Genomic DNA, 23,979 nt, shown 5'->3' with positions numbered 1-23,979 from the left:
TTTATGTGAAGACCAGTGTTACCTCAGTGTTTTTTCTCCAGTGCATAGCCATGCAGCTCCATTGGTATCAGTGAAGTGAGATTTACAAAGGCAAGCTGTAGGCACAGGAGGCCTTTTCCCTTTATAGAGAAATTAACTACTTTTTTTATACTTTTTTGTGTATTTGGCTGAGCAAAACCTCCAGTTTTTTGAATTGAGGGAATCCATTTGAAGGCAATATTACACTGTGACATACTCAGTTGCAGAGCATAGAATGGGATGAAAGAGAGGTGCCATCTGAGATTCCAGTCCTAGGTTCCAGGACTTCTGGGGCTTTTTTTTTTTTTTTTTTTCTGTCTAATCTGTTAATTTCAGGGTCCTTGTGGATCTCTGTTTCTGTCCGCTGACTCATATGAACCATTCAGTTAGCATCAGACACTTTTTCTCTGTTCCCACTGGCTTCATGACTTCCAGTGTTCTATCACAAAAAAAGGAAAGAAAGATTCTTCACTAGTCTGGTTTCTCCCATCTCCATTCACCTTGGAAATGAGAGATACCAGTTCTCATCATCTGGAGCAGAGGCTAACTCCCAGCCTTTGCACTTCCTGAGCACGAGCCATGATCAAATTGTGGTAGAAAATACGTGGTTGTTTCATTGCTGTGTGACAGACTTGCATGTGATAGAGAGGTGACATTCCAGCTTGTGTGGATAAGCTGAGACACTTTATGTGAGTGCAGTTATTGGCGATGTTACATGTAATGCCTCTTGTGTGTGGGTTAAACTGCTCTGGCTGTGGAAGGGTTTCCTTATAGCATGTTTTTGCAGTGCTTCTCAAACACAGCCCAGATTTTGTGATACTGACCCACTTCTTTGCTGGCCCAAAATTGAGAGTAGTTCAGTCCCTCCTTGAAACTGGAGATGCAAGCAATATCACCTGATAATTCCCGCCAGTTCTTAATCTTTCATTTGCACAGTGGGTGACTTAGAAGAAACCCAGAATAAAAATTCTGTAACAAAATTGCAACTAACTCACACCTGGCTCCAGTATTATTCTAGTACCACTGGCGTAACATACAGCTAGAACAATTTGGGAATAAGTTACTTTACATACATTGGTTCCAATATTCATGGCTGCTGAGGTAGCTCTAGAACATATGAGTCTTTACTTCTGTAGCTGTATCAGAAAGCAAAAAGAAAAAAATAGCTACTGTTCCTTATTTTTATATTTTTACTTTCATAATTATAATTTAAATGCTGCTTTTTCTTCCATCCTTCCAGCATGTTTTGATGCTGCTGTTGTGCATTTACATACGTAACCTTAAGTGCATGCTCTGCTCCACACTTTGTAAGGTTTATCCAAAATGGTAGCAAAATGCATGGATTTTTTTTTCAGCAACTTGATGTTGAACCAAATCAATGCACAACTGTCACTAAGTCCTTCTTAGGAAGTAGGAGCAGAAGAACATAATAGTGTGTAGACAGACTGTGTTTGGTAGATTATAGACATTTTCATTCAATTGTTATTTTTTATCAGCCTACTTGCATTCCAGTTTCTCTCCTCGAGTGAGAGAATGGTTTAACAGAATATTGGTTGTCTGAAAAAGATGTGAAATTTTATTTCTGAACTGGGTCTTAATTGAAACATTTAAGATTAATTGCACCTTACTTTGGGTGAACTTGGTTTAGATACTTTTGGGATTTATGCAATTCTGTTTACAGGTTACATGTACTAGTGATGGAAGTTCAAGTATGAGCTCTTGCTCAGCTATAAGGCTCAATTCCATCAATAATGATGAAAAAAGTTTTTTGCTAATGAAGTTACAAATTTTCAGCAGTCTGATTTCTTACCTGCTTTTTTTGAGACTAAATCAATTGTCTTGAAACCCTTTATCTGTCAGGGCAATTTGTGCAAGCAGACTTTTGCTTCTTTCTTGTTTTGTTGGCAAAATTGTTCTCCAGCTTTCTGCCCACCACACAAGTTCTTTTCAAATACTAGTTTTTTAAGGGTTTTTCTAAATGTACTAAAATAGGGTATTAGTACTGAGGTTGCAATTTTGAGTCCCAGTGAATTTAAGAGTGATTAATTGTGTCCTCCATGGGACCAAAAGCCAATGTGTCTTCAGTCAGAAAGGAATACCCACCCATCCCCAGAACCTGCGTATACATGCCTTTGGGTTCTCATGGTGGTGGGACTGGGAACAACTTTAGCAACATATTTATAAACATTAGAGCCTTTTTAGCTGCTGCTGGGCATGATACTCTTCTGCCAGTTCACACTTAGTGCAGATATTCTATGCCACACAAATAATTTGTTAGCTTCAGTTACTTCTGTTTCACATGAGCTGAGGCAGAGCCCACATTCACAAGACCACAACCTCAAGAAGTTTTGTAGCATTACAGTGGACAATATCTTAAGAACTAGATAAGCATTTGGTGACTCAGACTTGTTGTCTATAAAGGGCCAAAAGTAAAATTCCAAATAATTTTATGAATACTTAGTTGATTTCAAAAACAGCTTATTGTTAGCTTAAGTGATTTCAAATTTCAAATGTAGGATTTTTGTGTTTTAACAGGTCATGTGGACGGAATTGCCTTGTCAGAATTTTCATCTTCTCCTTTGTTGTGCTATCCTAGAGTCTGAAAAACAGCAAATAATGGACAAGCACTATGGCTTTAATGAAATATTAAAGGTACCAAATTCTTATGCATTATTGTGCTGGTTTTGGCTGCAGTGAAGTTGTCTTCCTAGTGGCTGGTATGGGGCTGTCTTTTGGGTATTAAATTAAAATATTAGTTAACTTTTTGGAGTTAATGCAATATGATTGTGGTTTATGTTGGGGGAGAGAAAGGTGCCTACCATCTTCTGAAGGGTTAAATGTCAACTGAATGTCTATTCTGCAGGCTTTCAAAATGGTTTGTTGGATGTCTGTGTTTAGTGATAAGATCATTAATAGATCAAAAATGCTTCTCCCCTCAGATGACTGCTTATTATATTTAATACTAACTTTTGCTTTATCTTCTATGATCTAATTTATAGTCGCTGAAAATGTGAGCTGCTGGGGGAGAGGTACATAGGAGGACCAGATAGTTTGTTATGTTTAGAGGTACTATGGATTCCTCTTGCAGACCTTGGATGCTGGTGAAAGGCAGCTGTTCCATACTATATCTTTGAGTAGCCATTTCTCAAAGCTTATAGACTATGTCTAGCATTTCACAGCTTCAGGGGCAGGCTAATAATGTGATACTTATTAGCAGTGCAGTACAGTATTAGTGAATTTTGGGTAAAACATAGTTACCATTTATCTCACTTTGTCTTGTGAATCTATTTTTAGCATATCAATGAACTGTCTATGAAAATTGATGTGGAATATATACTCTGCAAAGCAGAAGCAATTTCTATGCAGATGATGAATTGCAAGGTAAAATTATCTATCTACTGTGAATGTTTATAGACAGTAAAAGTATGTAGTTAGCTGTAAGTGTTCATATATGACTTGTGAAATAACTGAATGCCTAGGTACAGCGAAGCGTGTTGTGTAGCTGTGCTGTGCAATGCCTGTGTTTGAGAAGTCTGTAAGCAAGAGTGATTGATTTTATAGAATAATACTGTTCACTGGGGGAAAGATGAATTGTGCTTTTTGGTTGTGGTTTCTTGACTCTCACTAGGTAACCTCATTCCAAGAAATTTGATGTTTGGTGTGCTTGAGAAAAACTAGTTGAAAGGTGCATTACATTGAAAGCATGTCAGACTTACTAGGCAAAAACTGGTGGGTCACTCAATAAAACTAATTTTAGTAACATTAAGTGTAATTGTAATAGTTGATTAGGCTTTTACTTTTGTAATGAAGATTCTATTGTTAACCAGGAATTGATTCCTGAGTGTGTTCCCTTTACTGTCTTTTTGAAAAGCACCTGCAGAAAATGGTAACTGTAATATAAGTATTGCTGAGAGAGATGCTCAGATGAATGAGTACTGGGAATGCTGCGTGGACAGAGAGGACTTTGTTGTTAACTCTTTGCATTTAATTACAGTGGTTTTTAATATTTCCCCTGCCACCTCCTTCCTAGGAATTGCCTCAAACAGTCAGTGAGATCCTGGGGATAGAGAACAGTTCAGTAACACCGGATTCAGATACTGGAGAGGATGAAAGTGGAGCTGAGTTGAGTTGTCCGACGTCGCTGTATCAGAGTATCTCAACCCCTGTAATTGCTGCCAATGGGACAAGGGACGGCGCTCAACAGACGGCTGAGACGCAGAGCCTCACACCTGCATAATTACACTCGGTCACCTTGGAGAAAGACTTCTGCTGAGCACGTTTCGGTCAAGCACTTGAGAGATGGATATTTAAATTTGGTGTTGATTAAGCTTTAAGGTTGTAAAGAAAATCTGTACTGTAATGCTTTTGCATTAAAGCTTTACAACATGACTCAACTATTTTTGTAGTTTCTTCTACCAAAATAGCCTTTTGTTTTCAATAACATTCCTTAATATTTTTGTAGCCAAGTGCATTTTCTTTTTGCTGGTAAACTGGAAATGGATGGTGATTAAGAATGAAAGGAATTTCTGCATTTGCTGAGCTTTCACACATACTGATCTAAGACAATGTGATCTCTTTGATTTGAGCAGATTCACAATATGCCAGCTGAAGCTGCTGTACAAAATTTTCAAGCTGAAGTGATGCTGATGTGCTAAAGGAGGATTCTTTTGTAAATGGATTTTTTTTCCTATCTCAAATGTTTACAAAAATACTTCTAAGTATTTGTTGCTGGTTGAATGTAGATTTGAAATGGACATTCATACTTGCACAGTTTAATGTCCAAATACTGAATTTTGTGTAATTGGGAGTGGATGAACAGTATATTTTTACATTAACATATCTTCACTTTATATATACATATATATATATTTACACATATACACACACTATATACACAAATGTTTGTGAATACTAAAATGGATAGTCGTATTTTCAATATCTGAATAAACTTGACTGTTCATTCATATGAATCAGTTTTACCAAATTAATGCACAGCTCCAAACTGAGCTCTTTTTCAAAACTTTTCTAACTGAAGGTAACTTTCATGTGAATATATTCAGTCCTACACTTGATGTAATTTTGCAATTGATATCTTGCAAACTTTACTAATGTTCATATTTGCTAGTATATTAACTGATCAATTAACTACTTACACTGTTTTTATGGCAACATTATTTGGAAAATTAATAAGCAGGTTGTAAAAAAGCCAACCCACAAACCACACACCAAAATAGTAATCACAATTAATACTAATGCATTTTTTGTATTTGCAAAAGACAGTGAGTTTATTCCATGCCACGCTGATGTCCTTTGACGTTATGTGAAATTTAACATAACTGATTAAGTGTATTCATTATTTGGTAACTATTGTACATATATAAAATAAAAGTCAAAGCTGATTTAGTGTTTTTAATTAAATCATATTTAGAGAAAAAAAAAATCTAGTTGTCTGGTTGTTAATGTAAGAACATGAGACAGGGGAGAGTTAGTGGTTAGTCCATGGATAGGACATATTTTTTGGGTAATGAAGAGCTGTGGGAGTTTCTGCTTGTTGCTACAGAATGGAACATGCCTTTCCTCTCTAGCTAGTTGAAGTGTGGGATATGGCAGAGCTTTCTTTTCTTGTGGAGCAGTTTACTTTTACAAATGTTATTTGTGCCATATTAAGCAAATACAAGTAATACAAAAGGCTTTAATAGATAAATCAAGTTGTTACAATAATTTGGGAGTCAGTTCAACTTCTCTCACCGCTTGTGTGCAAACAGTGGACAGCTGAATCAGTATAGATTTAGGTTTTAATATCTTCAATGTGCTATCTCTCATCAGTTAATAAGAACTTGAGTCCTATGCTGTGCAAGTCAAGGATTCACAGCTCAGCATTATCTGTAGCCTTTCATTTCCTGCCCAGGAAATTGCTGTGAAGCATCATGCCTTTGTTCCCTGGTGAGCATTGTACTTCTTGGCAGTTAATTTAATGTGACATAGAATACAGAAAGGCATTAGAACTTAGATATTCAACACTTTGGTTCAAAAATATTAAGCAAGTTAGTTTCAGTATTTTTGGAGCTCCTAGTTTACTTTGAAGTGTACTTGCAAAATGTTTCATCAAAGGTTATATTCAGTGAAACTATGGAAGGAGGAGGGAAATATCTACGACAGAAATGCAGTGGGCAAGCTGTCAGTTAACTGTGTGTGGTTCTTAGTTATTCAGGATGTACAGCCACAAAAAACTATTCAAGATACTGAGATCTTGAAGAACACCATAACTGGGCTGAACATGAATATTCAAATGTTTGGGAAAGGCATATTTAAGTGGAATTCTGTAATCTCTTAGAACTACAGCTATGTCTACTAAGAAAATCTACCAGCCCTTAAAGTAAAGTTTTCCTTTCCTTTTTGGGTATAATTGTTCATCTTTTCCCTTTTTGTTCAGCACTTGGATGTCAAGGATGAGAAGGTTGCTTGTGAGGTAACAGTGAGCAGCTGTGGAGGGCTTGGGCTAGGTAGGCTTGCTCAGCTTCCCAACAATAAGATGAAAGGCCCCTTGCAGCATTCATTGTCTGTAGTTTCCTTCCTGCTGACAGGCAGCCTGGCAAAGAGTTACAGGAGGAACCTCATCCTCCACACCAAACTATTCCTGGTTGTTTGGGATGGATTTAGATGCAGTGGAGACTACAAAAACCCTGTGAGAAGCCTTAATCAGGATCTTGATGGCTAAAATGCCATGAAATGCTTTGGGTTGATGGTTCAGGATGCTTAAATTTCTTTTGTGTTTGAATGGCATAGATTGTTTAGAATTAGTAAATGTGAACTCAACCAGAACACAGTTTGGTCACAGTTGTCAGGCCATAAAAGGCAATACTGGTTTAAATCCTGCAAATTTGTTTTGTTTTTAGTGCTTGACAATTGAAGATAATTATCTTCTGTGGGTGAGATTTACAACTTCATATTTTTCAGTCATAGCAGTTTTCCAGTGTTACCTGTTCCAAGGTAAAAATTACCTTGAGATAGTTCTTTCAAAGCCATTTTTTTCTCATTTTGCATGTTTGGACAATTTTATTTGTTTTGAAATTACATTCTTGAAGTTATTTTATTCTGTTTGTGAGCAAGATGATAGCTTACAAAACAGGAATGGAAATAGCTTACAAAATGGAGGTGGAAGTTTCTTGGAAATTTGGACTAATGTGAATGTTTATGAAGTAGTTTTGATCCTGGGAAGTCAAAAACTATAAAAAGATGATCCTAAGTTACCTACAGTCATCACTTAAAGCTTCAGTTACATTGGGTAGTGCCTGTGCTGTTCAGCTACAGTACCTGTGTTTGCAGCCAGTGAATGCTGTAGCCAGTGGCCTTCAGACCTGTGTTGGGTTAGGAGGTTTTTGTTTTGGTTGTTGCAGGTAATCTTCTTAAGGAAGCTAAGGCTATATGTGTGTTACATCAAGTCCTGATTGCTTTGAGAATCAGATGTAGAAATAGTGTGATATTGAACTATAAATCAAAACAAAAACATCGCTAATACAAAACACTGCATTTAATTTAAGGTGTTTATGTTCTATACAGCCTAGTTTTGTTGCTAATAAGATTTTTCTTAAAAACTTTTAAATTTTTTGAGTGGACAGTTTAAAAATGCTGATGGTGCTCCATTAATTATTCTCTTCAGTTTTTCCTCACACATTATTTGACAAAATTCCTTGGCCCCAGTCAGCCAAACAGTGAGGAGCTGCTTTCCTCATTACTTTCAAATATGTTCTTGAGCACCAAATTAAAGCTCCATTAATGAGACTTTTCAGAAAACTGTGAAAAGTGTTCTAGCTTCAACTTTTTGAGATAATATTTTAGTTCAAAATATGTGGGGCACTTGTTCCTCACTTGTCTAAATAATTTTTTGTTATAAGACAGTCACCTAATTTGAAAAAAGATTTTATTTAAAGTAATTCAGCATTCAGAATTTGGATTATGAACTGGTTTTGGCATCACTAGCATGATTTTTGCATACTACTGTCCTGCAAATGAAACCTTACCAAGTATGGGGTTGAATTTCTGTAGGTGGAAGTAATATTTTCCTCAAATCATTCCCTGTTAGACAACAGAGATGACAACGCTGAACAGGTTAGCGACATTTTAAAAGTGCATCTGTGAATTGATTCATGTTACAAACAGGACTGGAAAAATGCAATTAAATGGGCCAAGTGCAGGATTAATAATTTGCTCATGTGTTGACTGCTCCTCAGACTCAATTTTCATCATTGCAAACTGAGGTTTGGTCTGTGGGCTGCAGAAGAGTGACTGGTAGAAGTTTTACCTGTGGTTGGCTAAATATCTTAAAATATATTTTTCAAATCTGTTGTGTGTTTTTTCTGAGTATTCAGTCAGCGGCTGGAGCAATCTTTGTTTTAAAGAACCATAGTGGGAGAAGTCACTGCTTGTTCTTACAAGAAAAATGCCATGAGCTGCTCTATGGTGGCTGAGTTTAAAGCCAGAAATCCTAATCCATAATAATTATGTCTAGCTCAGTAATTGGTGCGACCGTGAGCTTTGTATATGAGCATTGATAAGGTGATGATACACAGGTACATAACTGAGCACTTAACAGACAGATTTCATATATGTGTGATACTATATATTTGATTTGAAGATGCTTTCAAATGGTTTTAAGGGTTTTTTTATGGTGTTAAAAGATATGTTGTCCTTCATGTTTAGTGGTACTTCAAAATGTGCCATTCGATTAAGGGATATTGCAATACATACTTTGTATAAACTAAGCTTGAAATTAGTCTTTCATTCAAGTGATGATTTTATTCTTAAACATTTTTTAGAGAATGTGTGCTCTTTTTTCACATTAAATCACAATATCTTTGGCACAAATTGAATTTTTCTGATGAATTGCAAACAAAAGATATATTGTAAGATACCAATTTTTACCTCATCCAAAATGAATTTCACAGTTTTTCAAATTTTCTATGTAATTCAAAGAGATGAATTCTATTAATTCCATTCTTCTGTTCCTTTCTTCTAGATGGGTTTTGTTTTGAAAGAATTCAATTACAGTGTATATTTTGATTACACAAGCCTGTATAATCAAACTAACATATAACCAACACAAGGCCTCATGCCCTACTTTAACATTAGCTCTTAGACTGTTTCTACAGGTTTCTACAATTGCTGCAGAGCCCAGTGTGCAGAGCCAAAACTGCTGCCCAGGCTTCAGCAGCTCAGCAAAAGGTGGTCCCTTGCGTCCCTTGGAGTGTTGTAGCTGGCCCTGGCCACACACCCACCCAGCCCCTTGACTGTTCCTCTCTTCCATGGGATGGGGAGAAAATGGAAGGCAGGAAGGCTCATGGACTGAGGTAATGACAGTTTAACAGGAAAAGTGCTGCTCCCACAAGGAAAGCACAACGAGGATTTGATGCCCATCAGCAGGCAGGTGTCCATGCGCCTCCTGGAAAGCAAGATCTCAGCACAGGTTCCTTGGAAAGTTAAATGCCATGATCATGAATGAAACGCCATGACCTGCTTCCTTCTTTCCCTGAGCTTTTATTACAGAGCACAATGGCATGTGGTGTGGAATGTCCCTTTGGTCAGTTTGGTCAGCTGTCCTGGCTGTGACTGCTGTCAGGCTCGTGTCCCCCCCTGGGAAGCAGCCAGACAACCTGAGTGCTTTGCAGCGTTCAGCAGCCGCTGAAACCCTGCTGTGTTACTGACACTGACCCAGGCACAAACCCAGAGACACATCACCATACAGACTGCTATGAGGAAAGTGAGCTCCAGTCCCAGCCTGACCCCTTTGGTGTGATGATTCTTGATGATGAATGAGATCATGTTAGGAAAAAAATCCTTGCCATATTGAAGAGGGCTCTTTTTAAGCACCCATCTATATCTGATGCAAGAAATAGTTGTATTACATACAACTGGTGTGCAAATGTTCTCTTTTGCTTGCGAAACTCAATGAGAGTTGCAATGCAACACCAGATTTTTTCCAAAGCACGTTGGGTATTGGTCTTGGAGACCTTCCACACACTCCTCTGGTTTTCTGCTCCAGTAAGTGATGCAGGAGAACAAGGAGATCTTTAAAGTACAAACTTTTGGGTTCAGGGACTTGATAATTCCTCAAACAACAAACAGTACAACTGCTGTGACCTAAAGTGGCAATCGCAGTTCTTTATACTCTGCCCTGGGCTGCTACACCTTTTATGCCGTTAAGAGTGACTTGTGCAGCATGTGGTTAACAACATAAAGGAGCTGATAAATTTCAGACCTAAATTACCTTAGATCAATCATACCTCATGTTTTTTCATCATGTGGTGAATACCTGTATATATGCATACAACAAGTTTGTTAAAATTCCAGATCTGTAATATTAGCAGGCACTTTAAAAAACTTGTCAATAATTGATTAGTTACAGTATCTCCTCTTGGAAGGCATATCTTGTGCTAAATGCCTGTCTAATCCCTTTGCAGGATACCTTTGGAGATCCTACACTGTATTATGCAAGCAAGTTTCAGGTGTTAGTGGATTTCCAGGGCAGATGGAGTGATTGCATGGAGCTGGAGATTTTCTGTAACTTCTGACTTCCCTCACATGAAGTTTGCCTTCCCTGGTGATTGTGCAGTTGGTTATCTGTAAGCAGCCCTCTGTGCCCCAGCATCTGTTTAAGTTTTGTAACTATTACAGCATTTCTGATGTAGGTACAGTCTGGGAATTTACAGCTGGGCTCCAGGGGCTCATGTAAGGCTTCTACTAAATAGTATAGGTGTGAGGGTAGGTACTTGAGGCTCTCCTGTTCTCTGCGCTCTTCCATTTAACTCACCCCTTTGTATGATCTGTTACTTCCATCTGTACCTGTTTTCCTTATCTCTCTTGTGACAAGGTTATGAGAGACTATGCCAAATGCTACACTACCATCAAGATGAATGACATGCATTGTTTTGCCTTGTTCCACAGGACTGTCATAAGAGGAAATGAAATTTGCTTGACTCAATTTGTTCTCAGCAAATCTGTCTTGACTGTTTAATCATCTGTTATCTTTTGAATCTTTACAAATAATTTTGGTACTTCTGTTTTCTCAAACAAAAGAAATTAGACTGGTGTGTAATTCTTCAGCCCTTCTTCTTCCCCCTTATCTTCTTGGAGATTGACATAATTTTGGCCTTTTCCCAGTCTTTTGTCACTTGTCCTTCCCCATAGTTCTTCAAACAGTTATTGATGGCAGAGGTTTAATGAGCCTCCTCTGTAAGTGGTTTCTGTGCTCTCATTCGCTATGATCGGACTCATCACGAGTATTCTCCAACACTGTTTCATCTTGTTAAAAGCAAAGAACTTATCTCTCTGCCCTTGCTATTAGTTATGACAGACATCTGGTCACAGTTGGTTCTTTAACATAGACTGATGTAAAAAAAAAAAGTGCATGAAATACCTAGCTAATTTTAAGGGTTTTTTTGTTTTGTCCTTTCCTTTTGTTCAGTGGTCTGATATTTTGCTTCTTCTAGCTACTGCTGTAGTAATTTCTTAACCAGTTGGTTTTGATGTCCTATATTAATGACTTTGAATTTTGTACCACAGCCTTCATTGGTGTGCTATTCTGCCTGTATTTGGTAGCTTGGTCCTAGTTTGTATCTCCTATAAGCTCCTCTTTTGAACTGAGGATAATGATGAACTAATGGCTTATGCTATGACTAGTAAAAGTGCAGTAGAAGACTGCACTTCCTCTGTAATCAAATAACTTCCTGATTAAACTATGTTTTCCATGGAGCAGAGAAAGAACTGTCTTCTCTACGTTCCCTCTTCTTGGCTCTTGTACTGAATTTATTGATTTTTTTATTCCTGAAATTGTCAGTTTCTGCTTTTTCTCAGAACCTTTCTTTTGCTGAAGTTTGTGAATTCACTTTATGCTCATATCATCTGTGTTCTTGGATCTTTCTGGCCAGTCTATCTTTTGGTAGATATCCTTGCCCAGTGGTTGTTGATTGGTTAAAATCCCCTTAGTGTTACAAGAGTTTGGGAAGATTTTTCTGGTTGCCTGAAAACCCATGCTTCCTATGTCTTCATGACTTAAAAATTAAATGTATGTTGTCATCAGAGGTTTTTCAGCAGACCTACATTGCTCAGAGAATTGGACTTAGGAGTCTGTGTGTGTATCTCTGATAAACAGAAACAGATTTTGCATCTTTCTTTCCTTGATGAAAAAGCTCCCTTGGTTAGTCCACTTGTCAATTGTTTCACAACATCATCATTTTACCAACAAAATTGTGATTTGAAAAGGTATTGGGAAGTCTATTTTCTGCTTGTATCAACATCTCTTACATGAATAATTAGCACATCTGTTCTCTGCCCTGCCTTTTTTACCTGACATTGAATAATGGTGCTGTTTACATTTTAGATCCTTGTGAAGGTCATCTTTCCTTATGCTTTTTTGATACCTTCTCGTAGCTTCATTTCTTTCTCTTTCTGCTACATAATGACTTGAGGGTTCTCCCTCCTGCTGTAGTGTGCCTCAAGACAAAGACTTGGTGATCTGGGAGAGCCAGGGTTAAATTCAGCTAGTTTCTTGGTCAATATTAGCTGCTCTGCCCTGTGAATTTCATCCTCCAGTTAAATCAAGCTATGATAAAGGTTACAAATATTTTTAAGGAAAATATGCTTCTTTCTCTAGTGGGGGTAAAATGACTCAAACATTGAAAACATCTTGCAGATTTGCTTTATATTTCAATTTTCACTTGAGAATTCTGCAAATTTTTAAGCTTAAAAAGTGTATAGATGAGGATTTCAAGCAAGAGTGACTCTGCTGTCTCATGAGAGAAAAAAGGTGTGTAAGGTAAAGAGGACCTTGCAATTTATGAATTCTGATTATAGGCAGTGAGGACCTTTTACTAAAAAGAGTAAGCTTATCCATTTCTTACTGTCAGTGTTAACTCTGTTTCCCAAGATGAAATATCATTGCTGAATGACACCCTGACATGCTCTAGATCACCTACTTCTGAACAGTTGCTTTGATGAACATCTAATTTTTTTGGTCAGTGATTTTAAGAAGTTACTTGGCCTAAGTATACAGCACTGTGAACTGTAGAAAAATAAGTTGAGCTCTCAACAAAATTTGTGGCTAATGATATTCCCAGAGCCACATACCAGCTCTGTTGTACAGCAGCTAGAACAAAGAAGAAATAAACATTTTCAGTCCATAAATGTCTTTTGATCTGGTGCTGATATGGCAAAGTCCACCTACAAAATACAAGTTGCAAAAGAAGAACTTCCTTTCTAGGGAGAAGCAGTCTCTCTCTGTGAGACACAGGGGCAGACAACAGTTTGGTCAAAACAGTTGAAGAGTTTGAGTCCTCCTACCTGTTATTAACACCTGCTGACACAATGCACCTTCATTTGTTTTGCATTCAGGAGTCAGAGACAAAACCTTTGCTGTGCTCTGGTTGCTGCACAGAGGTGCAACAACAACAAGGCTGTGGAGCAGTAGGGTCATTGATTTGTGTGATGTCCCAGCTGCAAAGCCAGGATCTAACAGTAAATAAAATCATGCTCAGTCCCGCCTGTAGGTGGAAAGGCAGCTCAGTTGTGCTCGGTTTTGTCACTGAAGCATTCAGAAAGTGCTAAGCAACCTCACTCATAAATTGTTCAACTGCAGGAACCGTGCTATGTATCTCATACACAGCAGATAGGAATATCCAAGTCCAAAGATGTCAACTTGCTTTCCTATCTTCAAAAGTAATGAGAAAACAGGACAGGGAACATCTCTTGATAACTTAGGATATGAGACTGAGCTAGTAATATGTGTAGACATGCTTTTCTCTGACTGGGAAAATGAAGTAAAACTTTTTGGGCTAGCATAACAAAAATGACTGATTTACATTAAATGAGCAGGTAGAGGAACCAAATATTACAAATGTACTGCCATAAAAACAAAAGATTTATTACATGTTATTCCTGGGAAACTCTGGACAAGTGAATCTAAGAGTTTACTTCTGGCCTCTTATGAGTTCTGAGGCAGCTGTGAACCTCTCCTGATTCTGAATATCAAGCATGACATTCATTTTAAGAAGGGAAGCATCTGACTGACAGCAGCCGGTTTAGACTGGAAGCTTTTGCTATTTTTTCTTCAATGTGATAAAATACAATTCCATGATATTCTGTGTGAGAAAAAGCCTTCATATCTTCTGTTGTGCTTCTGTGTTGTTCTTGTAGAAGAGCAAGATGATTTCCCTAGTGATGCTGATATGATAATGTAAATGACAATGTAAATGATAGTTACAAGGTGAGGAGTCTTTCAGGGGTGAAGGCCTTGAGGCTGTGAAGGGGGCCAGTCTGCAGCTGAGTTAGATGTGACATGAACTTTGTATTTTCAGGGATACTTTCTACTACTTGCCTTGTGCAGCTCCTTGCTCAGTGTCCCACCTTCAGTCGATCTGATTTCAGCTTCTTTCTCAATCTGTATGATCTGTGTGTATACCAAGCTAAGGCCACGTGCAGCCAGCTGTTGCATTCAGCTAGTTTGCCCCTCTTTTGGGAGGCTCAGGACAAGCCACCGATGGTGCTTTTCAAGGGGAAGTAGTAAGTTTCCCCTTCCTGGTGTGTTGGAGCAGAGAAAACCGAGTCTTTACTTGAAGGAAACTGACCCAGTGCTCCCAATTCAGATGTGCTGTTCAGTGCTGTAAGGTAACCTATTCAAAGGACGACGTGGGGAAGGAACATCTGGAAGTGAAAAGAAGTGAGGAGAAGGTGGGATGGCAAGTGGTGGTGGCACTTCACAAAATGAATGTTACAACGAAAGAGAAGTTAGAAATCCTAATTTTCTCAAGTAAATTTGGGAGACGGAGTTCCTTTAACCCTGCAATCAAGTTACAGTTTCAGCAGTTGCCTCCTGCTCACTTAAACGGAGAGAGATGAATTTCTACACCAAAGCATTTCTTGCTATCTCTGCACAGCTCCAGTGTACTGAAGCTCAGTTCCTGCAGGTCTCTGCCATGCTGTCCGCACTCTCTCGAGCCTGCTGCTGCCGGGGCTCTGAGCCCTGCCGTGCGGCGCTGGAGCCAGCGGCCGTGCTGGGGCGGCTGCGGAGCGGAGCGGCTCCAGGGGAGCGCGGGGGAGCCGCCCGGGGGAGCCGCCCGGAGCAGCCCCGGCCCGGGCGGGGACAGCAGCTCCGCAGCGGGACCTGTGCGCTGCTGCCACCCCTGCCCGGGGCCGCTGCCACCCCTGCCCGGGGCCGCTGCCACCCCTGCCCGGGGCCACTGCCACCCCTGCCCGGGGCCACTGCCACCACCTCTGTCCGGGGCCACTGCCACCACCTCTGTGCGGGGCCGCTGCCGCCACCTCTGGTGCGGGGCCGCTGCCGGCGTCGGGCGGCGGGATGGCTCCCCGAGCTGCGCTGTCCCGTCCAGCCGCGGCTGCTGAGGTGAGCGGGGCCGGTGAGCGCCCGCCTGCCGGCGGCTCTCGTCACCCGCACACGGTGTGCCCTAATCGCGCTCCCATCAGCCGCGCCGGGGGCTATAAAGGCAGCGGCGCGGGCGAGGCGGGCAGAGCGCGGCGCTGCCCCCGCCGGCCCCATGCAGCCCGCCATGATGATGTTCTCCAGCAAGTACTGGGCTCGCCGGGGCTTCTCGCTGGACTCGGCCCTGCCGGAGGAGCGCCCCGCCGCCGGCGGCCTCACCGTAAGTGCCGGGGCCGGGGCGGGCGGCCGGGGGGGCGGGTTCCGCCGGGGCCCGGTGCCGCAGGCCGGGCGCGCCCCTCGCTCCTCGCCCCGTGGTCAGGTCAGCAGTTTCTCAGCAGCTGCAGGGGCCGGTGAAACTAACTTTGCTGGCGAGTCGGTCCCCGTTCAAAACGCTGCCTTAAAAGTGTCATAAATAACAGAAAAAGTTTCGTTAGCGATACAAGCCTTTCTGCAGAAATGAGCCGTATTGCTACCGGAGCAATAGGGAAACATCCAGCTCAGGTGGTTTTAAATGCTTGGATTATGGAAATCCTTGGTTAGTCCGGCGGGCTTTATACACCAGCAGAGTCTGTCTTTTCAGGGCACTCGTAAGCTTCACAGCACCATCTACAAACACTTTTGGGAAGACACAAGTGCCGTGCACCCACTCTGTCGGGGCCGGCGGATTTGCTGCTGCGCTCCCGGCTCCTGCCGACGGGCAGGGCTGCAAGGACACGTGTGGGAACACCGTGCCAGGGGGCTGCTGGAGAAAAAACACTGCCAGGAGACAGAAATGGCTCTCTGGAAGTGATGAGATGGGTGCAACAGGTGCTTGGGTGGTTTCAAGCGTGGGATAAACTTCTAACAGGTAAATAAATGTATGTGTGACTAAATAAGGTAACCTGCTCTGAATACATGAAATACCTGGGATCATGAAGACTGTGGCTCCTATAAATTTTGTAACAGATGAAGGTTTTTATCACTTGGGTAAAAACAGCAGAATATATGGGCTTGTACCAGTTTTGAATTGGCCTAATGTCCTCATAGTAAAATGTGGAATATCCCTGTTTCTACATACGCAGCTTCTATTGAAAGCTTTGAATTATATGGAATAAATTTGTTTTACTGTCTTTATATTTGAGTTACTCTCTTCACTGGCATCTGCTGTAAACGACTTATTTTCCCGGGAATTTGCACTTGCTCCAGATAATTAATTTCCATTAGGAAAGTTGGTCTGTCAGTCGTTTAATTATGAAGTGTGCTAATGAATGTGGCTAATAAAATTCATGTTCATCCTTCTCTACTATGCTCATAACAAATAGGTATTCATTCTAGTGTTCAAATGCTTGAGAGGGCCTTTCAGACATCACTTTGGGTAATGCTCTCTTGAGAGTATTGGGGAAGCTAATGTGACAGGCTTGGAAAGTGCCGAGTGCCCTTGTTTTCCAGAGGAACTGCCAGTATTGAGGTTCTCAGACGCTTGCTTGACTTGGTTGATCATGTGTACAAAGCTTCTAGAAGGCAGCACACATGGAAAAAACCACAGATGCTGTAAAAGCAGCACCTTTGTCACTTGATCACGTACTTGGTGTCACTTTGATCACGTACTTGATGTACGTGAAAAAGACTTAGCCAAATCCCAGATATTACTGAAGTTAAAACAAAATTGAGCTTCCCCATAAGTATCCCTGGGCAAACCTCCTACCATATCAGGTAGGAGCAGAACCATACAAGCTCAACTGCTAAAAAATAAATGTGTGTGAAACCATTCATGTATCATTCTGCAAACAAATTGGTTTTCCAGGTTGTTTTGTTGTATTCTAATATATGATAAGAAAAGACTACAGAGACTTCTTAGCATGTCCTGTACCTAGTTTAAACCTGGCTGGTTTTACCTGTGCCATTTAAAGAATGTTAAAAGATCTGTTTAAAAAGCTGATTTTTCAGGTTATTTCCTGTAAGCTGCTTTAGAAATTACTGAAGGACTATTTAATACATTTAAAACATTGAAATAGTCTATGTTTTTTGATGTTTATTTTCATATTTTTTTATGGATTATAACAAAGTGGTTAGCATTTCACTGGAGATTTAATTTCTCCAGGAGCAGCAGCCTAGGTAGAGGAAAATGCAGGCTGCTTTTTGAAAATTGTGGTTGATGTTATAAAAATTGTCAATAAAGGCTGTACTGTTGGCATCTCAACAAGATTTAAGCTGATAAAATGACATTTTTTGGAAAACGCTGACTGAAATTTCATTTAAAGCAATCTTGGACTCACAAATTGTGAGAAGAATGTAAGAGTGTAGGTGTAAGGATGGTGAAATTTTCTGTATTTTTTGAGTTCCTCATCTTTTGTGGGATGTAAAGTTTTTTACAATGAGAAAATCAGCCACTGGAAAAATCTCCTGAGAGAAGCAGTGGATTCCCCAGCAATGGGAAATTTTAAGATTTGGCTTATCGATTATCTTGTCTAGACCATGCTTTTGCCAAGAAAAATTGGACGAGATGGTCCTTGAGGTCCCTTCCAACTTGATATTCTGTGTTGCAGTCTAAGTATTTCTGTTCTTGTTTCTATAATCAACAGAGGTTTTGTTTTCTCAGGAGGAATTCCATTACCTGATAACATTGATTGTGCTAGAACAGACAACAAAAAGTTTTGGTTTGAAATGTAATAGTGCTTAATACAAAAATATAGACCAGTGCACATCTTCATAAATTGACTGGTATAGGTTAAAATAGTATCCTTGTGATTTTGCAGCAATATTCAGTTTACAAAAGCTGATCTGCAGGCTTTACCAGTAATTTAGACTGTCTCCATTTGCTTCACATTTACTTCTAATGATAGTGTTGCCCAAATAATGCCATCATATTTGTATCCCATTTATGCTTTTCCTTAGGATTATTTATTTATTTATTCATTTGTTTATTTAAATTTCTGTATGTACTGGCCTCTTACACAATCATCTCTAGCAGCTGCCTTTAACCTGTGATCCTGACTTCAAGTAAATACAAGATCTTTTCTTTCAAATTAAGCCAGCATGAGTTCTGTTCAGCTATTTTCAAACAAAAATTTCTCTTGCAGGAAATTCCCATTTTCATCTGAGATGATCATGTTTTTTATCTCTTTTTAGCTAAACAGATCAAGTTCTGGGAAAAATGAGGAGAAGAAAGGGAATAAGGGAAATGGGAAAAGTGAATCTGCTTCTGAAGGTGGAAAGACAGCTGTGGTGTTTTCCTTGAAGAATGAAGTTGGTGGATTGGTGAAAGCTCTCAGACTCTTCCAGGTAACGCTTACAAATCATTTATGCTGGCTGGACAGAGGATGGCTACTGAGGCCAGGCTCTGTTGATATCAATCTAATGGACCGTGGCAGGAGAAACAGAGTGCAGCTACACTCACCCTGAAAAATTGAATAAAAGTAACTTTAAATTTTATGGACCATTGAGCAAAGCATTTTGGGCTTGTGAAGGGTTTTCTGGAAAAAAGTTTGACAGTGATGCTGATGTTCACATGATTCACTTTACGTTTCTGACGTGATTCTCAACACTGTAAGCTAGGTTTGAAGTTGTCTGTGCAGGTCACAATGAAAGGAGGAACTTTCAGAGAGCAGTTTGGCATCTATGTTACATACAGTCAGGTGATGCTGGTGGCAGCCTTGCTTGGTCTTCAAATTAGAGACACCTTTAAGTGTTTGCAGGGTCAGGGTTTTATGTGTCTAACTGGAATGTAAATTGTGAGGTATTGGTTCCCAGGCAGATCCCCATGCAATCAGTGCTTTTCAGTCAGAATCCTGGTCAGAATGCTTGGAGGTGTGTCTGAGGATCATTAAAGCAGCACAATAAAAGTCTTATGTTGTTCAGTCTGTGCAGCGAAGGGAATGTTAGGAGGTGGCTTGGAGCATGCCTCTCAGGCCAAACCATCAGAGGGATGCAAGTGTGGGATCACTGGGCCTTACCAGGCCTCTCTCATAGTAGCTGACTCTGGGAACAGAATCCCAGGCATGTAAATTCTCCAGCCAAGAAAAAGATGTGAATTAGACCCACAGGAGAGAGTTTGCCAAGAAGCAGAGTGTTTGGCGAAGAGGGGAAGCCTAAGTGAGTGAATAGAAGTTGCCTTAGGAACTGTGTTCTCAAAGCAGCTGTTCTCCAAGGGTTAAGTGTCTAACTGCAGCTCTGGCTGAAATGCTGGTATGTGTTCACACCTGAAGTTCTGGATTTAAACATCTTCTACCCCTTCTTGGGAATAGGCATAGAACTCTGGTCTCTTAAATTGTGTCTGGAAGATGTGGTAGGAATGAATATCCACCCCCATCCACGTAGTCACTTAACAATTTGAGTACTACAGGGGGGAGTGCAGGGTTTTGTTCTCAACCTAGGGAAGACAAAATTGAATTTCTGTGATTGGGTTGCTACACTGTATACACAGCTATGGAGCACACCAGTGAAAGAACTCTATCTGTGTATCCAGAGGTGTAAAAACAGACATTGCTGGTTGGATCTACCAGAGGAGACGGCCACCTGAAATGGATATTTTTGTAAAATACAGCAGGCAAGTGGAAATACAGACACAAATTTCTTCCCTTTTGGGAGTCAACGAGTGTTTTACTGGCTTCACTGAGTAAGTGCAAGAATAGTTGTGAAAAGTAACAGATAGTTTCTGTCTAGCAAGAAAAAGGAAGAATCAGAGTCCATAGGAGGTCAGTCATGTTGAGAACAGCCGTCTAATCCAACCTCCTGTTTTGAAGCAGAGCTGTCACACTAGATCAGGACAGCCATAGCACATTATGGTTATCTGTCTTTTTATGATACTCTTGGCAGACCAGTAGTTGTGGTGGGAGAGAGACCCCACAGGAAAGTTTTCATGGTAAAAGTATTTACACTGATGTTTGTAGCACGATTTCTGTTTGATGGGGACATTGCAATTGAGAATAAATTGAGGTAGATTTTAATTATATTGCTATTAACACTTATGTTATTGATAACTGCACAGTACATAGGTGAGGATTGATACAAATTTATTCTCATAAAAGTATTTTCTTCCTCAGGTACTAAGGTGTGTCGAGTAATATTTTTAATAACGTCTGTTTAAAGAAGCATACTCAATTATATTTAAATTAGCATTATTATTATTATGCAAATTACTGACTAAAATTGCATTAGAATTTAATATTTCTAGCAATGATAAGTATAAAATTGCATTAAATAAAAAAAAATTGTGTTATACTGTCCTCTGTAAGAGATTGTTTTGGTAGATAAAATGAAATAATTACTTGGCTTTCTTAATTAATTTTTTTTTTTTTTAACTTTCCATGTAAAGTTATTTTTTGTCATTGGTATTTAGCATGTGCCACTAACTAATCCTGTAAATAGAAAAAGAGAGTACTTTCAATAAAAAGACCTTTTAATATCTGGAAAACTTTCCTGAGGAATGTGCCACCAATATTGCCCTTCTGAGATTGCTCTTCTAGGTATGTCTGTATTTCATCTGTTATTTCATCTTTCCACAGGAAAAACACGTGAGTATGGTTCATATTGAATCACGAAAATCAAAGAGAAGGAATTCAGAGGTGGAAATTTTTGTGGACTGTGACTGCAGTAAGAAAGAATTTAATGAACTAATCCAGTTGCTCAAGTTTCAAACTAATATAGTATCTCTCAATCCACCAGAAAACATCTGGACTGATGAAGAAGGCAAGGCTGTTTTTATCACTCGGTTTAGACACTGTCAGATGTTTTGCACAGGTATCTCCATGATCTTACACTCCAGCACATTCAATCTGCTTTCTGTCTCCTGCAGACCTCGACTGTGTCCCTTGGTTCCCCAGGAAGATCTCTGAGTTGGACAAATGTTCTCAGAGAGTTTTGATGTATGGATCTGAGCTGGATGCTGATCACCCTGTAAGTGTAACACAAAATTCTCCAGTAGATGATTTGTTGGGTTATTTGCCAGTCAAGTAAAAAGCCTGTTGGCTGCTGATTGTTTTCAGAAGATGAGGACTGGTTTCTCTTTGGTAGTTTCAGTGAATTATTTTTCCTTTTCTGTAGAAAGATACACAAAATGCAGATCCTCCACAAAACTTATTCATTGTTTAGTGAGTATATCCTCTTTTGTACTAGTTGCATTTAAAAAACAATAAATTGGTTGATAGAAAGGTTTCAAACTTTAGAATTTAGATCAATGTGACTTTCAGTTCTGCCAGAAGTAGATCTTGGGTAAGAGTTGCTATTGTTAGTAGGTGACGGAGAAGAAAGAATTATGAAGGAATTATTTGGCACTCAGGAGATAATTACAAGATAAAACAGAGAAACATGTTCCTGTTTTTGATGAATGCAGCAGATGGGAAGGTGTCTCTCATTGTTTCCTGACTTTGGTGGCAGGAGACAAGCCTTCATGCACAATTTGTATCTGTAGTAGTGTCAAATGCTCAATGCAAAAGACAGAAAAAAGGGATTTGTTATTTTATTTCTTTTGGCTAATGGCTATAAATGCTTAATCTCTGAGTTTTTAGATGCCAGATGATTGCAAGTATTTGTGTTAAAATATTTTCTCTTTCTATTAATCCAAGTTTCTACCTCTGAATGACTTGACTGAAAGATGCTGGTGGTAGGTAGTTATATTAATTCCTAAACCAGGCTGGATTAAACTGTTGTCAGAAATTTCCATCTGAAAGGAAGTAGGCAGTGAACTAAGATATCTGACCATAAGACTGTCTTGTAATAGAATCAGATTAAACTCTAACTGTTGATGGTAGTTTCCTCTGTTTTTTGTTGCACACATTTTGTGCAGTGATGGGTGCTCAGGCACAGATTCTCACCCCTGCACACAGAAGCCAAACCATCACAAAGCTCCATGGCAGCCCCACTGTCCCTGGTGTCACCTGTCCACATACCAGCCACAATCATCATCATCATCATCATCATCATCATCATCATCATCATCATCATCAAAACCACCACCTTGCTTGGTTCTCAGCCTCCTGTATCATGTGGGAACCCTTCCCATACTGAGGGTCCATATTCAGGGAGCACGTTCCTGAATCCAGGTTTCTGCCCTGTACTTTTGGATGACAAACTGGGATTTAATTCACATTTTCTCTGAAAGGAAAAGCCTGTTGATTATCTTCAACCATTTACCATAATTTGGTTCAAACAGAGGTTGTAGAGACAGCTCATTCCAGCTTTGAGTTTATGGCTGTGACAGGCCATTACATGCTGCTTTATGTTCTGAGCTGGTACCTTCATTAAATACTTGAGCACTCTGCTGAAAATTTGCCTTCAGTTTTACAGAAAACTAAAAAAGGACATTTGCATGATATGAATATATATTTTACACTTGGGAGGACTCTTACAAACACAATTTACACACCATTTGGTAGCCTATGCAGCATGCTAGATGTTGGAAATGGGGTAAGAACCCTTCAGTCTGTGACTGACCTTTGAAAGGCCATTCCAGGTGCCTGCCCTGTTCCTTAGCAGAGGTGTGTATGTGCCAGAGGACCAAAGAGAATTCTCCTATTACAGAGCCTGTATGGATAGCACCACTTCAGCAGCTTAACCCACTCCACAAAGGCTAATGATTTCAGTCTCAGTTTCATTATACCTGACAGGCTTTTAAGTCCCCTGTTGTCTTCCATCACTTTCCAGGTCTCTTGAATGGTCTTCAGCTGAGTAACTCAAAATTTACCTCAAAAGGTCTCCTGAATAAGGAGATAAGGAGGGTCCCCCAGATTACAACAATTTTTTAGCAGTCAAAGAAGTTTTCTGTGCAGGAGTGGAGGTTTAAAGGCTTTCTGTAGTCCTGTGAAATCCTCCCATGCTCTGCCCCAGCAGCACAGCTTTGGTTATGGGGAAGTAAAATGTTTTCTGAGTTTTATGGAAGCTCATACAAGTATTTCAAATCAAGCAATGTTATCTTTTCATTTGTTTCAGTGTTTTGCATTTGTCTATGTAAGCAGTAAGGAAAAAAAAGACATTTTTATTTTCAGCTTTGGCTGGGGAAAACTTAAATGCACTTGCTGGGCAACTTAAACAACTCTTTACCCTTTTGTATATTCAGGACATTGGCAGTTCTACTTTGAAAATAATTTACTCTTCTTATAGTCCAAATCTGAAGTGTCTTTATATTTTCAAGATATAGAAAAGATCTTGTTCTAATTTTGAATAGCTCAAAGAGCTGTAACTGGCCAACATGTATGTGTTATGCAACTCTTTTGCTCTTAATATGGAAAAGGTGTGAGCCTACTGTAGCCCATGAGGTAGAGCCCTTCCTTTGTAACTCAGGCTGGTGCTGGAGGCTGATGGTTCAGTTCCTAATGTGTTTGTTGAGATGGCAACTGCTTAAATAAGAATCTTCAACATGAGTTGCATAGATGATCCTTAGATGCTTGATTCTAGAGAAGAAAGAAGTATGAAGAACAGGTAGATTATTGTGCCATGTACCTGTGTGTAGATCTCAGTTCGGATCGAGGAAAACATGAGCGAGATAAAATGTCAGGGAAAAAAGTTTCCCTTTTCAACATCTTGGATGAATGATTGTACCTTTGTCCTGAAAGACC

General features: G+C 39.7%; 2 protein-coding genes across 3 annotated transcripts in view; both read left to right on the top strand.

Moving 5' to 3' along the window:
* TBC1D15 (TBC1 domain family member 15) overlaps window positions 1-5,458 on the top strand; it is a 35,608-nt gene extending 30,150 nt beyond the window's left edge. For both annotated transcript variants that reach the window (XM_086884354.1, XM_023932192.2), the window contains exons 15-17: window positions 2,554-2,670; window positions 3,313-3,399; window positions 4,049-5,458. In XM_086884354.1, coding sequence (XP_086740480.1) covers window positions 2,554-2,670; window positions 3,313-3,399; window positions 4,049-4,255 — 411 coding nt within the window. In that variant the 3' untranslated portion in view covers window positions 4,256-5,458. The remainder of the gene's footprint in view (window positions 1-2,553; window positions 2,671-3,312; window positions 3,400-4,048) is intronic.
* A 9,876-nt stretch (window positions 5,459-15,334) lies between these two features.
* TPH2 (tryptophan hydroxylase 2) overlaps window positions 15,335-23,979 on the top strand; it is a 49,872-nt gene continuing 41,227 nt past the window's right edge. Inside the window, exons 1-4 of the mRNA XM_086884353.1 lie at window positions 15,335-15,668; window positions 18,557-18,709; window positions 20,932-21,115; window positions 21,222-21,322. Coding sequence (XP_086740479.1) covers window positions 15,564-15,668; window positions 18,557-18,709; window positions 20,932-21,115; window positions 21,222-21,322 — 543 coding nt within the window. The 5' untranslated portion in view covers window positions 15,335-15,563. The remainder of the gene's footprint in view (window positions 15,669-18,556; window positions 18,710-20,931; window positions 21,116-21,221; window positions 21,323-23,979) is intronic.

The sequence above is a fragment of the Cyanistes caeruleus genome, chromosome 4 (assembly GCF_971803275.1).
Source record: "Cyanistes caeruleus chromosome 4, bCyaCae1.hap1.1, whole genome shotgun sequence".
NCBI lineage: Eukaryota > Metazoa > Chordata > Aves > Passeriformes > Paridae > Cyanistes > Cyanistes caeruleus.
The sequence above is the reverse complement of the archived record's forward strand: the minus strand, read 5'-3'. Positions and strand labels throughout refer to the sequence as shown.